General features: G+C 42.1%; 1 protein-coding gene across 7 annotated transcripts in view; it reads right to left on the reverse strand.

The window, feature by feature from the left end:
- Nucleotides 1–16027, reverse strand: part of Vps13d (vacuolar protein sorting 13 homolog D) — a 245867-nt gene that overhangs the window by 151000 nt on the left and 78840 nt on the right. For all 7 annotated transcript variants that reach the window (XM_076861265.2, XM_076861268.2, XM_076861267.2 and 4 more), the window contains exons 31-37: nucleotides 12608–12870; nucleotides 10992–11125; nucleotides 8815–8970; nucleotides 7208–7418; nucleotides 6109–6183; nucleotides 2511–2717; nucleotides 653–742 (exon numbers count right to left, since the gene is read on the reverse strand). In XM_076861265.2, the coding sequence (XP_076717380.2) occupies nucleotides 653–742; nucleotides 2511–2717; nucleotides 6109–6183; nucleotides 7208–7418; nucleotides 8815–8970; nucleotides 10992–11125; nucleotides 12608–12870 (1136 nt within the window). The remainder of the gene's footprint in view (nucleotides 1–652; nucleotides 743–2510; nucleotides 2718–6108; nucleotides 6184–7207; nucleotides 7419–8814; nucleotides 8971–10991; nucleotides 11126–12607; nucleotides 12871–16027) is intronic.

A 16027-nucleotide genomic window follows, 5' to 3' on the forward strand; every position in this document is an offset into this window, starting at 1 on the left:
TGGAAAATCAGCTCACCCTGACCTGCCCTGTTTTATCTAGGGGGTGGGTGGGCAAAATGCACATTATCACTGACTCAGTACACTTCTCACCAAACAGGTCCAGTAAGCAATTAGGAGACCTGAGGGTTAAAATGCTATAGACATAAATCTCCCTTGAAATTGAACTATTATCAGGGCCGAACAAATGATCCTTCACTACTACAAATTCCAAAATCAGAAAGATCTTATAATTATGCCAGACACGGTGACATGTGCCTATAATCCCAGTGACAGAGGCTGAGACAGGAGAACAGCCTCAATGATTTAGTGAAACTCTGCCTCAAAATTTTTAAAAATAAATAAAAAGAACTAGGGACGTAGCTCAATGGTAAAGAGTCCATTGAGTCCTCAGTAAACCCTCTCCTACCAAGAAAAAAAGAAAGGCCTAACAAGGAAAAATTCTTTTTAAATAATCAGTAGCAACATGTCAGATATGTTTTGAGTGAAACAGGAAATCTCCATCTTCTGGCTAATTCGGTCACTCACTTTTAATCTTTCCCTGTCCTGCCCCCACACCCACCCTTTCCCACATGTAAAATTTACGTAGCAACGAGTTCAGGCAAATATTTAAATTTACTTTTTAAATCCCATAATAATATCACCTTATACTGACCTGACAGAGCACGGTTATAATAATCTCCAGAAAGGGTGAAGTGGGCGTAGCCTTCAGGGCTGGTTCTCACATGCTGGAGAAAATTCAGACCTGCAAGGAAAGCAGATCTCACTGGCTAGCAGGGCAGGGCAGGGCAGGGCAGGGCAGGGCAGGGCAGGGCAGGGCAGAGCAGGGCAAGCAAGGTGGCCCTGGCTTACAGACCCCACTAGAGAGATGCTGACTGCAGCTGACTCTCATGGCCACCGCACAGCACGAAGAGTGTTCTGTTCATCATGTATCCGTTGTCATCCATGTTGATTTTTAAAAACATTGAATTAAAATACTATTTATCTTGATTGCTGCATTCTGGGCACACCTCTAAATGTTATGCTGGAGGTAAGGACCTCATCTGCCTCCCTCCATCCCCACCCTGGCACATAGGTGTATCCTGTTGCAACATAAGATACTTCTACCTGAATATATGAAAAGAGGGCAATAATAAGAACAAGTATGTCCCGATGAATGTTGTTCAAAATTTTAAGATTATAGCTGGGCACGGTGGCACACGTCTGTAATCCCAGTAACTCAGGAGGCTGAGGGATGAGGATTGCAAATTTGAGACCAGGCTCAGCAATTTAGTAAGGCCCTACGCAACTTTCAAGACCCAGTCTGAAAATAAAAAATAAAAAGGTTTGGGGATATAGCTCAGTGGTAAAGTGCTCCTGAGTTTAATTCCTAGCAAAAAATAAATAAATAAATAAGATCATTATAGAAAAATAGGAAATCATCTAATTATCCCCTATACAAAAGATGTTCATAGCAATGGTCAAAACTCTAATTGTTACTTTTTTAAAAAAAATGTTTTTCTAGTTATTAATAGACCTTTATTTCATTTTATTTCTTTATATGTGGTGCTGAGAATCAAACCCAGTGCCTTCACACACTGCTAGGTAAGTGTGCTACTGCTGAGCCCTAGCCCCAGCCCCTGGTTGTTACTTTTAATAAGTGTCCCTGGGAATGCCTGGAAGCACAGGGCAAAGAATAATTTCTATGAGATGCAAAAGGCCAGAATAAAGCCCTAGAGAAGAAGCTGGCAAGACATAAACACAGAGAAATTAAGTGAACCAGCGTGAATTCCCATCTACCCTCCTCAAAAGCTTCCTCCCATCTGCCTGCAAAGAAGTACTGCAGGACACAGTATTCCTGCCCTGGACCCCTTGCTACCATAGGACACAGGCACACATCCACCACGTAGGAGGCCTCCGGAGGAGACATCAAACTGAGCTTTCTAATGAGATTTTGATTTCATGTTTTTTTATTCTCAAGAGAGAAACAAGGTAGAAGCATTATTTTCTCAGCTTATCTTTAACTGCCTTGGTAACATTATTCACTGCAATATTAGGAAACATAAAAAGATAAACAAGCTGCAAGCAATGATGCACGCCTGTAATCCTAGCAACCTGGGAGGCTAAGGCAGGAGGATTGAAAGTTGGAGGTCAACCTCAGCAACTTAGACTCTATCTCAAAATGAAAAATAAAAAGGGCTGGAATACGGCTCAGTGACAGAGAGACCCAGGTTCAAACCTTAGTACGGGATGGGGGGACAAACCCTCATAAGCAAAATGGAGAAATCAGGAATTATTTAGCTAGAGTTGTTAATGTAATGGAAGTTTTATCAATGACAATTTCCATTATTCCTAAGTTATAGGCTGAAGGCCACATATGGCAAATAAATACAAATTTCTATAAAATACACATAATGAAAACCATGTGTAAACATTATTTAAATCTCACCCACATCCAAGTATAGGACAGCCAGAATAATTCAGCCACCTCTGAAAACACCAGAGAGGAACCCAAATGTGAGGATGGCACTCACGGGAGAAGGTGATCTCCGCAAGGGGGACGTCACAGTCCATGCAGTCATCGATGAAGCAGATGCACACGCTCTCAGCCTTGATCTCCACTCCAGAGATCCTCGGGGCAGGCACAGCCCCAGGACCCTCACGGCTACTGGGGGCCAGGGAAAGTGACCTCAGAGGCTCTGCATTCTTGAACAACCAACTTGCTGCCTTTTTCAGTTGGCCTTCAGAGAAATTAAAAGGTGATCAGTCCCACCAGTTCCCATAGTGACCCTAGCAACTCAGAGGAAACAGAGGAACATGTTTTTTAGAAACCTATAGGTGGTGCGAGAGAGCCTTGGCACCACAGGCATTCTTAGACTCTGAGAGTTGTGGGGAGGGGGGTGTGCTAGCAGAGTAAGAGGAATTCTGCCTTCAAGGAACAGACCACCTTCCACTTGGGTCCACCATACTTCCAATGACTGCCCTCTTCTCCCGTGACATCTGTTGGGGAGGATAAGAGAGAGATGGAATCCCACACTCAGGCCCATAGGCCCCAGCACAGAGGCCTGAGTGGTCGAGGGCCCAGCTCCAGATGCTGTTCTGCACTAGCTTGCCACGGGACCTCGAGCAGGTTACTTGATCTTTCTGTGCCCTATAACCCATTAGAAGCCTGACTCAAAGAGGAAATAAATGGGCACAGGTCAACCTCCCAGAGCAGAGCCTAGCACATAATACAGGCTCTTTAAACAGTTTTTATTATCACCTTTATTACTGAAAGAACTAGTGAATAAATAGCTTTAGTTAGTAAAGAAAGAAAAACAAGGAAGTCCAAAAGTCTCTTAGAACTTTATAAAAAAAATGTGCTTGAATTACTGAAGAAAAAGTGAAAAGCACAGGGAAAATAAATATTAAGGGATACAAAGTTAATTAAAATAAACAACAATGATGTCCGGGCAAAATCAAAGCTAAGAAACCAAGATCAGTGGTCCACCTTCAATGAATGGTTCAGGATGAAAGATAATAGTTGATGTGAACCATCACATGAAAAGATAGCATTTTCACATAAAATTGTCCAGCGTGTGGCCTGGGTACAATGTGTCTTAGAGAACAACTTATAAAATTCAGGTAAGAGACTGAAAAACATTATTTCTACCTTTGGTCCTCTAGTATTTATATTAAGTCTCTCTACCAAAGAAATACTTAGAGACGAAAGTTGACACCAAAAACTATTTACTATAATACATTATTGAAAGAATTTTTTAAAAAGTAAAGAATCGTTAAGTAAGTTATAATGATACCAGAAGATACTACTCATATAATATAAAGTATACCGTAATGAAATTTTAATTCGATAAACTATTATTTAAATGTCAATAAAATTCTATTTGCAATTGCTATGGTTTAGATGTGAGGTATCCCGCAAAAGCTCACATGTGAGACAATGCAAGAAGGTTCAGAAGAGAAGTGATTGGGTTGTGACAGTCTTAACCTAATTAGTGACTTAATCCCCATAGGGATGAACTGAGTGGTAACTGAAGGCATGCAGGGTGTGGCTGGAGGAAGGGGCATTGGGAGTGTGGCTTTGGGATAGATATTTGTATTTGGGAAGTAGAGTTTCTCTGTCTTCTGATCGTCATGTGAGCTGCTTCCTCCTGTCACACTCTACTGCCATGATGTCCTGCCTCACCTTCTGTCACACTCTACTGCCATGATGTCCTGCCTCACCTTCAGTCCCCAGGAATAGAGCTGATGTCTCTTGAGACCTTGAAACCGTGAGCCCCCAAGTAAACTTTTCCTCCTCCAGTTATTCTGGTTGGTCTTTTAGTCACAGCAGGGAGAAAGCTGACTGAAAACAGCAACATACTAGTCTCTACTTATTCATGGATTTCCCAAGATCCCTAGTGGATGCCTGAAACCACAGACAGAACCAAACCCTATAATTTAATGCCTTTTCCATCTTAACTAAGCACTTACTGTGGACATAACTTTTGCAACTTGAGATTCAACAGTAAAACTAGCAGATTTCTTTTTCCTTCTTCACAATTCCATGGAAAGATTCAACCCTAATATATATCTTAGCAACCTTAGCATATGATTTTTTTTTTTTTCCCTTTCTCTACTAAGTCAAGAACTTTGACCTTTTCACTTAAAGGAAATACAGCACTTTACAGCTTCTCTTTGGCATATCTGAATTGCCATCATTACCCCTGTGCTTTGGGCTATTAAGTTAAATAAGGGTTACTTAATACAAACACAGTGATATCCTGACAGATCTGATAACTGAGCCAGCTACTAAGTGATTACTGAGCAGGTAGCATATACAGCATGAATACACTAATTAAAGGGATGATTCAAATCCTGGGTAGGAGACAACAAGGTTTTACCACACTACTCAGAACAATGTGCAATTAAAAACTTATGAATTGTTTATTTCTAAAATTTCCATTTAATATTATCAGACTAAGATTGAGCACAGGTAACCAAAAACACAGATCATGAAACAACAGGTAAAGGAGGACTACTATATAATCTTATCAAGATACAAGAGAGAGAGAGAGAGAGAGAGAGAGAGAGAGAGAGAGAGAGAGAGAAAGAGAAGAAAAGAAGAGAAGAGAAGAGAAGAGAAGAGAAGAGAAGAGAAGAGAAGAGAAAGAATATGCATGGGTATACATAGTACCTAAAGAAATAGAGAGAAAGTATGCACACAAATATAAGGACTTCTCTCTCTTAAAGGGGAACCCAGAAGAAAGTATAAGGTAACACAGTGGAAAGAACATGGGTTTCGGAGTCAGGAAGACCTTACTTTAAATCTATTTTAGTCCTGTACAATAGGTGACCTCAGACAAATTTACTTAACTTGTCTGAGCTGGTTTCCTCATTTGAAGATGGGATAAAAAGGATACTTCTAAAGACCTACAGCGAACTCCACAAGAAAACACAGAGAAAGGCAAATAGAAGCTCAGAGAAAGTGAGGGGAAAGGGAAAAAAAAACAAGGGAGAGAAATGAATTACAGTTGATGGAGTGGAGAGAGAAGATGGGAGGGGAAGGGAGGGGGGATAGTAGAGGATAGGAAAGGCAGCAGAATACAACAGTCACTAGTATGGCACTATGTAAAAACGTGGATGTGTGACCGATGTGATTCTGCAATCTGTATACGGGGTAAAATTAATTAATCAATCAATCAATCAATCAATCACGTGAGTTTAAAAAAAAAAAATTCATGAGTGGCAGAATCCCCACCATGACCACCACAAGTAACAGTGTCTTACATTTACAGAGCACTTCCCGCATGCCAGGCTCTTCCCCCAGTGAGGGCCTCTTATCCTCATTTCACAGATAAAGAAGCTGTGGGACTAAGCTAAGCAACTTGCCCAGAGTCACTAAAAAGTAACTGATAAGGGTCAGAGGCAGAATCTGACCGAGGCAGTCAGCTCCACAGCCCACACTTTTATCCACAGAAAATCCTGCAGCTCACACGAGCTCTGACCAGGATCAGATTGCATTCAGCCCCCAGGAGACACACCAAGGATCATCTGAATACACTGGCCACTTCACCTTGTGGGAGCAGAGGAAATGGAAAGAAAGAACACTGTCAAGATAAACAATGGATAAGGGCACCCCATTCAAATTACCTTGACACACCAGAAGAGCTTTTCGACAATCATCCATGCTGAAGCCCAGCTCCTGCAGTCTAGCCAGTTGCAGCTCTAGGAAATAATAATATGTAAATTAATCTACAGTGGGGCTGGGGATGTGGCTCAAGCGTAGTGCTGTCTCCTGGCATGTGTGCGGCCTGGGTTCAATCCTCAGCACCACATACAAACAAAGATGTTGTGTCCACCAAAAACTAAAAAATAAATATTAAAAAAAAAAATTCTCACCAAAAAAAAATAAATTAATCTACAGTGCAATTTAAGAAAAACATGAGCTATGCAGCCATGGCAAAGACCTGTCACCACAGCAACTCGGGAGGCTGAGGCAGGAGGATCACAAGTACAAAGCCAGCCTCAGTGACTTAGCAAGACCCTGTCTCAAAATAAAAAAGGGGGCTGGGGCTGGGGCTCAGTGGTAGAGCGCTCATCTGGCATGCGTGAGGCACTGGGTTTGATCCTCAGCACCTCATAAAAATAAAATAAAGGTATTATGTCCATCTAGAACTAAAAATTATATATATATATATATATATATATATATATATATATATATATATATATTTTTTTTTTTTTTTTTTTTTTTTTTAAAGCAGGGGCTGGGATTTGGCTCAGTGGTTAAGGACCCCTGGGTTCATTCTCCAGTACAAAAAAAAAAAAAAAGAAAGAAAATGAAAGAAGTTCAGAAATGGTGACTAAAACATTTCATTTCTCTAGGCAAAAAATGAGCTAATACAGACCTCTATGAAACATACCTTGAAATGTTGTCTTTTTCTTATGCTTATTAAGTTTTTAGAAGCTTAAAACTAAAATTTAGTATTATGTCTATAACTTCAGAGGAAAACTCTCAAAGTTTAAACTTGAGCACTGGCCATAAATTTCAGAAGGGATCGTGACACAAAAAGGTCTGGGAGTTTTTTTAATTTAAAAAGAAAATTAGAGTCATTCTTATGAGTTACAGTTATACTTAATGACGGATAATTCGACTCTGAACAATTGAACTGTGCAAAAGAAAAATTTTCCAGTTAAAAAGGAGGAGAGTTATTAGGAACACTGAGTGGGTTTACAGTTCAACACCTACCCAAGACAGGATCTAAGGTACGTCTCGTCCCTTCTCTGGTTTCCTCTCCAACACGCCATGCACCTGGAAGGTGACTGCCAATGGATTCTGCCTCCACCGCCACTGAGTCTGGCACCGCAGCACTGGCTTGTTCTGGGATGGATTTTGCAATGGCAAGAAACAGCTGGACATCATTATAGGAGAGCCTGATGTCCAGGGCTTGTAACTGAATCTAACAAAATTTAAAAGGCAGCATTTTGTTAAAGTTACATTTGGTTTTTGCATCCATAATCTTAAAGATGTAATTTCCATTTCAAGTTCCAAAAGTACAACAAAACTAGAACAAATTTCTCATTTAAAAGATTGCAATGATCTTGAAAATAAGTACTAAAAACCCTGAGGCAGGATACCTCAGTTATAAGGTCAAATGGTCACAAAACTGTATCAAATCAAACATATTAACCTATGATAAACCTTCAGCAGGATGACTTTCCTCTACAAATAATTAGAGCACAGCTTTGGGGATCAGAGAAAGGCTGTGGAGGAGATACGACCACCTATCAGCTGATGGACCCATTTAATTTTTTTAATGGTTTTTTAGTTGTAGATGGACACAATATTTTTATTTTATTTATTTTATTTTTACTTGGTGCTGAGGATTGAACCCAGTGCCTCACACGTGCAAGGAAATTGCTCTACCACTGAGCCACAACTCCAGCCCCCATGTAAGTTTTTAAATCTCTCAAACAAATTAACTGACCAAAACAATTTCTCTCTCTTGGAGCTGAGGATATAGTTCGGTAGTAGGGCACTTGCCCAGCATGTGTGGGGCTCTGGGTTCATTTCCAAGCAGAGGGGAAAAAAAAAAAAAGTATAATAACTTATCTCTTCTTCATTCAAATATAACCTCACATGAGTCAAGTTTTCTTCACCAAAGATCAGCAATGTGGCTGCCACTGGTGAAGGCAGCAGACCACTGTGAGACAGGCAACTCTGGAGGCCATGTGAGTGTCCAGGTGTGAACCTTTTCTGACACATTTTTTGTCTCTCCCACCCACCCCGCAATCCCATGAGATTCCACTAAAACTGAAAATCAATGTGGTTTTCTCTTGTAATCTCCTATGACTCAAACAAATGATTAATTACTCCCTCCACCAAAGACATACGACACCATCTTCTCCAGCGTCCCTTGCCTGGCTTCACCTCCAGGCCTCCTCACCTCCCTGTACCACTCTGTCCCCGGCAGCCCTTCCTCTACTCCCAGCCAGGCCTGCCTTCCTGATATGGATGCTCTGCCCCTCCTCTCCACAGTTCACACCCTGCCCTTCCTCCTGCCCCCACCAACCCTGACTGAACTCCACCTACAACCAGGTGCCTGCTGCTCCTGCCCACGCTGTGCTCTCCTTCCTGTGAACTTTCACAGAACCTCAAGATGATACCAGACAATTAAAAGGTCTTTTATCCTTCCTGAGACTGCAAGATCATCAGGGTCAGAGACACATCACATTTACTTTGTATGTACTGAAGTAACTACAATGCTGCTGGGCTCACAGCAGGCAGGAGAGCCAGCAGAGGACAAAGTCAGGGGCACATCAGTGCATTACGGAACGGAGGCTCTTGATAGTTACCTCTAGGACAGGTGGAAAGTCTTCACTATTGAATGCATCCATCAGTCCAGAACTATTCTGGTAAGAAGAATTCCCCATGAGCTCCACTTGAATTTGTACTGGGTCAACAATAGAAAGAGCTGTCTCCTGCTCGTTCCCCAGCCGGCACGAAAACACCTAGAGAACAAGAGGCAAGGATTACCGTCCACCTTAGGAAGGCTCTACCCTTCCGCCCCAGGAGGCCAGCTGAGGGACGATTGGTCCTGGGTTATCGCAAGACCCATGACTACTGTTGGAATAAACTCCACCAAGAGCAAGACCAACACTCTTGCCCTCGGCCAAGAGCACACCCAGCAGCCCACCCATAGGAAAAGGCAGCTTAGCAGTTCACCCACAGGCTTAATGATCTCATGTTCTGTAACCCAATAACATTGCTTCTCTCCAGGAACTAGTCCAATAAAACAATGTAAAATATAGAAAATGTCACTCAATCTTTTTTAATAGTTAAGAACAACCAAGGTTATATCACATCTGCTCAAGAGAACACTGCAGCCATTTAAAAACGACAGCTAAAAGGATCACACAGAATGTAGGAAGCAAGTTACAGTTAATTATAGGTTATGGAAAACAAAGCCCAATCAAAATAGAACCACAGCAGCAGGACTTTCTTTTAAGGAAACACACCAAATTATCAGTAGAAAATACAGATACATAGATAGGTGATTCTCTCTCCCCTCGGATTTTCTTAATTAAAAATACATTAATTATTGATGCTGGATGACAGGTACACAGGGCTTCATTGCATTATTCTGTTTATTTTGCATATGTTTTAAGTGTTCTAGAATAAAATGACAAAAAATAAATATGTGGAGAGACAGAAGGAAGTGAAGGTGTGTTCCCATTTTAGGACCAAGTTCCTTCAAGTATTCAAGAAGAGCCTAAGAAAAAGAAGAAAATGTTTCTCTTGTCTCCTCTGTATCCTATCTGGTCGTGGGGTATTTCCTAGCACTACCAAAACACATGTGACACCAAGGTCCCATGCCATAGTTGAAAATAACTCAGTACACTCTATAAATTCTCCCCCAATTATAATCAAAAAGCGCTTGGAATTCAGATGGAGTCGCGCCACCTAAAGAACAAGACTAAGAGGAGTTTACAGGAACCTCAAATATTTTGCCAAGTGTTTTTCTAAGACTTTGTTTTTTGGAACAGAAAAGTTTCGTCTTTTTTTTTTTTTTTTCCTGAAGAAGTTTCAGCTTCACAGAACCCAAATGTACCTGACAGTTCATTAATCAATCATCAGGGTTTTCCAACCAAAGCTGGTACCGCAGGGGCCTGCAAACCAGGGGAATCCAATTCCGTGCTTGACTCACCCCAGCATACAGCCCCTTGGCTCAAGCTTTATGTTACATAAATGACTGGTCAAGAAGGGAAACCTTCATGTTTTATTCAGCTATATTTGATCCCCAAAAGAAGTATGCTGCTCATACTGCTGATGGTAAAAATGAGTTTTACTCATTCATCCCCTGAGCAATAGCACTGGGAAAAGTAAGGCACAAAAGTTCAACACTAGGCGGAACAGAATCCTGACTAAATATTCTAACACTGCAAAAAGGAACGTCAGCTGAGACAGTGAGTTAAGAACAGGCAAACACATCTGCCCTGCTGCCTCCACAACCCACAGCTCAAAATGAACCACAACAGCTTTTGCATAATAAAATTCTTAGGCTACAAAGGCCACTCTGGAGCAAATCATCTCCTTCACAAGATGGAACTGGAGCCAACGGCACCACTGTTAGAGACAAGGTCCTCTTTTATATCTAAGATATTTCTGAAGGGATGGCACATAAAATCCCTGACCCCTTTCCTCAGCAGGTCTCCACTGCCTCAAAGCCCTGGCCACAGGACAGTGCTCAATGTGGGGCAAAGGGGACACAAGCGAAATGAGGACTGCTGCCTCACCTGCAGGACAAGAGGACTCATCAAGGTGCCTCACCGGGGATAGGGACCAGCAGAGCGCAGGAGGGTGTGAGAGGAAAAGGCCCTCTGCATGTAGTCGGAAAGAAAGAGAAATGGAGAGGGCAAGGTCCTCCAATTCCACAGGTCATTTCTTCTCATGAAAGTTCAGGAGGCAAAACCTTTTCTGGGTGCTTCTCTCTGCACAGTGTGCAGGGCTGTAACCAACACAGACTTCTTACCTCGATGCCAAACAAACTTCCTGAAAAGGGGCGATCAACAAAGCGGGGCTTATAGGTGAGCACCGTAGTGCCTTTCAGAATAATGGCATTGGTGTCGAAGCAGGACACATCTTCAACGACCACAAACTCCGTGCCTGGGGAAGAAAGCATCGTGAGTCAGGGCACAGCCAGGAAGCTGGAGAACACTGACCAGCGACCTTCTGCTTCACTGTCATCCTGAACAAACTCTCTGGCCTGGCCATGCAGAGCTGAGCCAGCAGAGCACTGACCAGACAAAAAGGCTGCGGTGTGGTTTCTCCCTCGAGCATCTGTCTTTAGACTACGAAAACTGCATCCCAGGACCCTTGGGAGGCCTGACACCTACTCAGAGAAGCATCCTGTGTCTAGTGATGGCCTCATTTAAATCCCCAGGAAGTCGATTCAGACAGTGATGCTGCTCAGGCAGCACAAAGCACCACGACTGTATCCGTGAAGCTGTTTGCACCATCTATAAAGACTGCAGATGACCAATGTCAAGACTTAAAATCAGCAGGTATGGAGTTCACTACTCATTTGTATAGAGCAAACTTACTCCGCTCCACACTGACTCCATCAAGAACCACGTATGGGGGGAGGTGCTGGGAATGAGATTGATCAAACTAGGCTACATGCACGCACAAATGCGGCATTAGAAATCCCGCTATTGGGGCTGGGGCTGTAGCTCAGTGGTAAAGCGTTTGCCTCGCATGTGTGAGGCACTGGGTTCAATACTCAGCACCACATAAAAATTAATAAAGATACTGTGTGTTCATCTACAACTAAATATTAAAAAAAAGAAATCCAGCTATTATGTATAATTTTAATGCACCAATAAAATATTTTTAAACCATATGTAGAACAAGCTTTTAATACACATTGTATAAGCCAACTTCAAGAAAACCACTGAGAAGTCAGGTATACACAACACATACAAATGTACTTGAAGAACCCACTAGTCAATAAAAGCCTCAGTAAACCCATCTGTAAAGGAAAATATTCTTTCATTCATATATATATGAATGAAAGAATATATATATATTCACACACACACACACACACATATATATATATACCTTTATTTTATTCATTTATTTATATGCAGTGCTGAGAATCGAACCCAGTGTCTCACACGTGCTAGGCAAGTGCTCTACTACTGAGCCATAACCCCCGCCCAGGAAAATATTCTTTTTGTAAAGAAAATAACAACCCTCTCACTTATTTACCTTTAAAAACTGAGATTTCCATATACCAAATTTGCCTAGACTCAGTAAGGCACAACTATTGGGGCCCCACAGATATAACAAAAAATTAAAGCCAGATTTCAAATTAGCAAAATAGACCTCTGCCCAGGCAGGTGCTCAGCCAGGGTACATGCACTAGGGGGCAGAGGAGTGAGATAAGAGACCCCATAGCTTCAGTGGGACCAGGCAGCTCACACCTGAAAACGGGTCAAGAACCTTAACACTTGTTCTGTAAGAGATTCAGATATGAACGTGCTCAAGTCTAAAAACGAGAGCCAACAGAGAAATCATCCTGTAGAACGGGTGCCGAGCAAACATCCAATTAAGAACAGATGAATCACACCTCTGGGTAGTTACCTGTTACATTGATCTTGACCTCCAGGTGCCTTTCATTGGACACAGGAAGAGAAGACCGCTTGGTCACTACTCCACTCTTCACAGTTTTAGGGACCACAGCAGATTCACTGCTGGAGTTTCGGTGGTGAGAAGGAGTAACATTTTGTTTTTTAATATCACTGGGAGTGTGGATAAAATCATGGACCAATAACAGCCAGTCAAATATGAGAAATACACGGAGATTGTTGAGAACTACTGTAAAACAGGAGGAATCTTTTGTAGACCTACAAGAAAGAAGACAGCAAACATAAAACAGAAAAAGGAGCAGGTATTTCAATAACCTTCTAGTTCGTGTACTACCACCAAAGCAGGTGGTATTCCAGGCCTTCCTTAAGCACACACACAGCACATGCTTTTTAAAAAAAAAAAAAAAAAAAAAAAATCTTTTTAAAATAAGAATATACTATGAAAAAAAGAAGTATAGCATAGCCCAGTGAGTTCAACTAATGTCTTTCCCCAGGAAACATTTGGTGGTGTCTGGAGGCATTTTTGCCTGTCCCACTGAGGGGCTGCTATTGGCTTCTGCTAGAGGCCAGGACTTGGCTCACCACCCTAATGCGCAGGACAGTCACATGGCTGGGAATTACCTGACCCAAAACATCAAGGCAGTGTGAACATCCCCCATCCAAATATTCAAAGTACTCCAAAATCTGAGAGCTTTTCAGATTTTATATCTTTGGATTAGGAATGCTTACCCAACAAAGTCTATACAGATATTCCAAAATTTGAAAAAAATCCAAAGTTTGAAACACCTCTGGCCCAAACATTCTAGACTGGAGATATTCAACCTGTAGGGCTGAGGCTGAGAAACTCTGGTATAATAGAAAGAGACTTAGACTTAAATCCTGTCGGGTACAATTGAGACATCCTGGATAAGTCACCCATCTTCCCTCGGCTGTTCCCTAATTTAAAAAACAAGGACTATGAACAGCATAGGAGACACAGCACAGCAGGTGTCTAAGAAACCCTCTGCCTTCCACACAGGCAGTTTTAACATCAATTAGGCTTTCTCCTTTGACGCCTAGGAACACTTTGCCATAAACACCAAGGTGACATCTAGTACCAGGTGGTTTCTCTAGCTGACACTGACCTGAGAGTCCAAGTCTTTTAGCCTGAGAAAGAAAAAAAGTAGGGTGACATTTACCAGGGGTCTAGCCCCCACACTCCCAAGACAGGGTTGGGCATGTAAGTTATTTGTTCTTTTGTGCATGCTTTTGTTTGTTTGGTTGGTTGGGTTTTCATGCACTCGAGCCACACCTCTAGCCCACAATGCTTGTTTTATAGTGGCTATTACAACAAATTGTACATTTAGGCAAATGTCTAAGGGAGGTTCTTAGTCCTGCCAAGACAGGAAACCCAGGTGAGAGGCACTGCCCTAGGGTTTCTAGGTGGAACCTGGCTCTACAGCCAGGGTCCGTGCTCTGGCTACTGCCGACGCCTGCCTGCCGCCAGCTCAACTCAGGAAAGGCTGGTTGGGGATATTTCTAAGGCCACTTTCTGGAGTCTCATTTCTCCTAAACCTGGCTCACTGCCTTCAGTGAAAGGGCATCATGATGCACGTCTCCTTCCTACAAACACGGCATTTGTCACAGAAACACTCTGCCCTTTTGTAATAGAGAAAAAATGTTGCCCTCAGTAAAATTTTTCCACCCCATTTTGAACACAGACTGTCAGAACTCTGCACTAACTGGAAAGTCACAGCGTGTCAGATCCCTTCTCTGGAAAATATTTCAAGCCTTTAAACACTGTGAAGTGATTTATATTTGACACACAAAATCCCAACAGAAGACTAATTCTTCTTGAGACACGGAAAGCGTTCAAAGTTCCAATCAAGAGAATAGTTTATTCCTCTCCCTAACAATGGTATTTCTGTTAGCAAGAACCAAGGTAAGGCCTTATAATTTGACTATAAGAAATTATATATCTTTAGTACATGAATAGAATAATATTTCAAGGCTCCTTGTATATTAAATATATGTGGGTGGGACAACTAGCTGAAAGCTTAGGGAGTCAGGTCAATAATAATAAAGAAAACCAAAGCGAAGTTGTCTCTGTAGACGAACCAAATACATGCAAGTAACTGTTCCAGTGAGCACCTCCCAGCAAAGGAGCTAAGACCACCACCTTATCATATAGCTGCAATGAGCCCACGACAGGGAGCCAAGGGGCTTGAAGAGTTAGAGACACCAGTGCCAGAGTTCTGACGACCTGGCTTCTTAGTTGTGTGCCTCCGAGAATCACTTAGCTCTCCTCCAAGTGTGTCTTCTCCACACCTGTGAAAGTAGGGAGAAGCCAACTGCTTTGCATACTCCTAAGGATTCAACTGACAGTAAGGTGCCCGGCCCATCCCAGGCATAAGCACTCCTGCCCCTGAACTCACAGAAGAACGTTCCCACAAAAGTCTACGCTCTCCTCTGCTGGACTTCCCAGGGGTAAGTGGAGAGAATGGGACCTCTCCCTAAGAAAACCCTCCACACTGAGGAATTCTAAACAGCACAGTGAAATGTCAGGCATATAAGAACACATGAATACAAGAATATCCTTTATAATTATATGTGTTTGCCTAATTATGAAATTTCCCCAGTCTTTTTAATTAATTGTTCATATTCATAGCACATCTGATGGCATTAAATACTAAGAGAATGAATCTGACATTGATTCCAAGGTCTCCTTCTGGATTTTCACTGAAGGACTTCTTTAGATCAAACCTAGTTATTTGGGTTGTGGGTCCATACTCCTGTAGTCATAAATCTTACTAGAGTATATCATAAAACAGTACAAGGTGCATCAGTAACAACAAATACAGCAGCTTACCATCTGTGCCAAGCAACATGCCTCAGTTATGTTAAGTCTGACTTCTACCCAATGAAGTGGGCATACTTATTGCTTTATATTTCATAAGAGGAAGTTGAGTCACAAAGAGGATAAATCACTTGTCCTAGTGCACAGTAGGAGAGGTAGGCCCCAGTTTTGAGCTGTGGTCTGACTGATTCCAAAACACGCTCTTTCCACACATGACACTGCCTCCCATGATATCACAGAGAAAAGCATACTGTGATCTGAACAGGTAAAAAAACCGTTTCTACTGGGGAATTGAGCCAGCGAGACCTGGATTAACAAACTGGTATTAAAGTCAAAACCACCTTTCCTTTCATTACAGGCCAAAAGTTAAGGGTTTTTGGTTTTGGTGGTGGTGGTTGTTTTTTGTTTTGGGGGGTTTTGTTTGTTTGTTTGTTTGTTTTAAGCTTAAACTGGAGTCACTTTACAAATTAAAGCTTACCAAGAGGCTGACTTTCCGGACCTGCTCAATTCTGAAATACTTTGCTCTCCACTCACCCAAGGCAGGGCACACTCTGTCACCAGCCCACCAGCCCCGCCCCA

Source organism: Callospermophilus lateralis, chromosome 7 (assembly GCF_048772815.1).
Source record: "Callospermophilus lateralis isolate mCalLat2 chromosome 7, mCalLat2.hap1, whole genome shotgun sequence".
NCBI classification, from domain to species: domain Eukaryota; kingdom Metazoa; phylum Chordata; class Mammalia; order Rodentia; family Sciuridae; genus Callospermophilus; species Callospermophilus lateralis.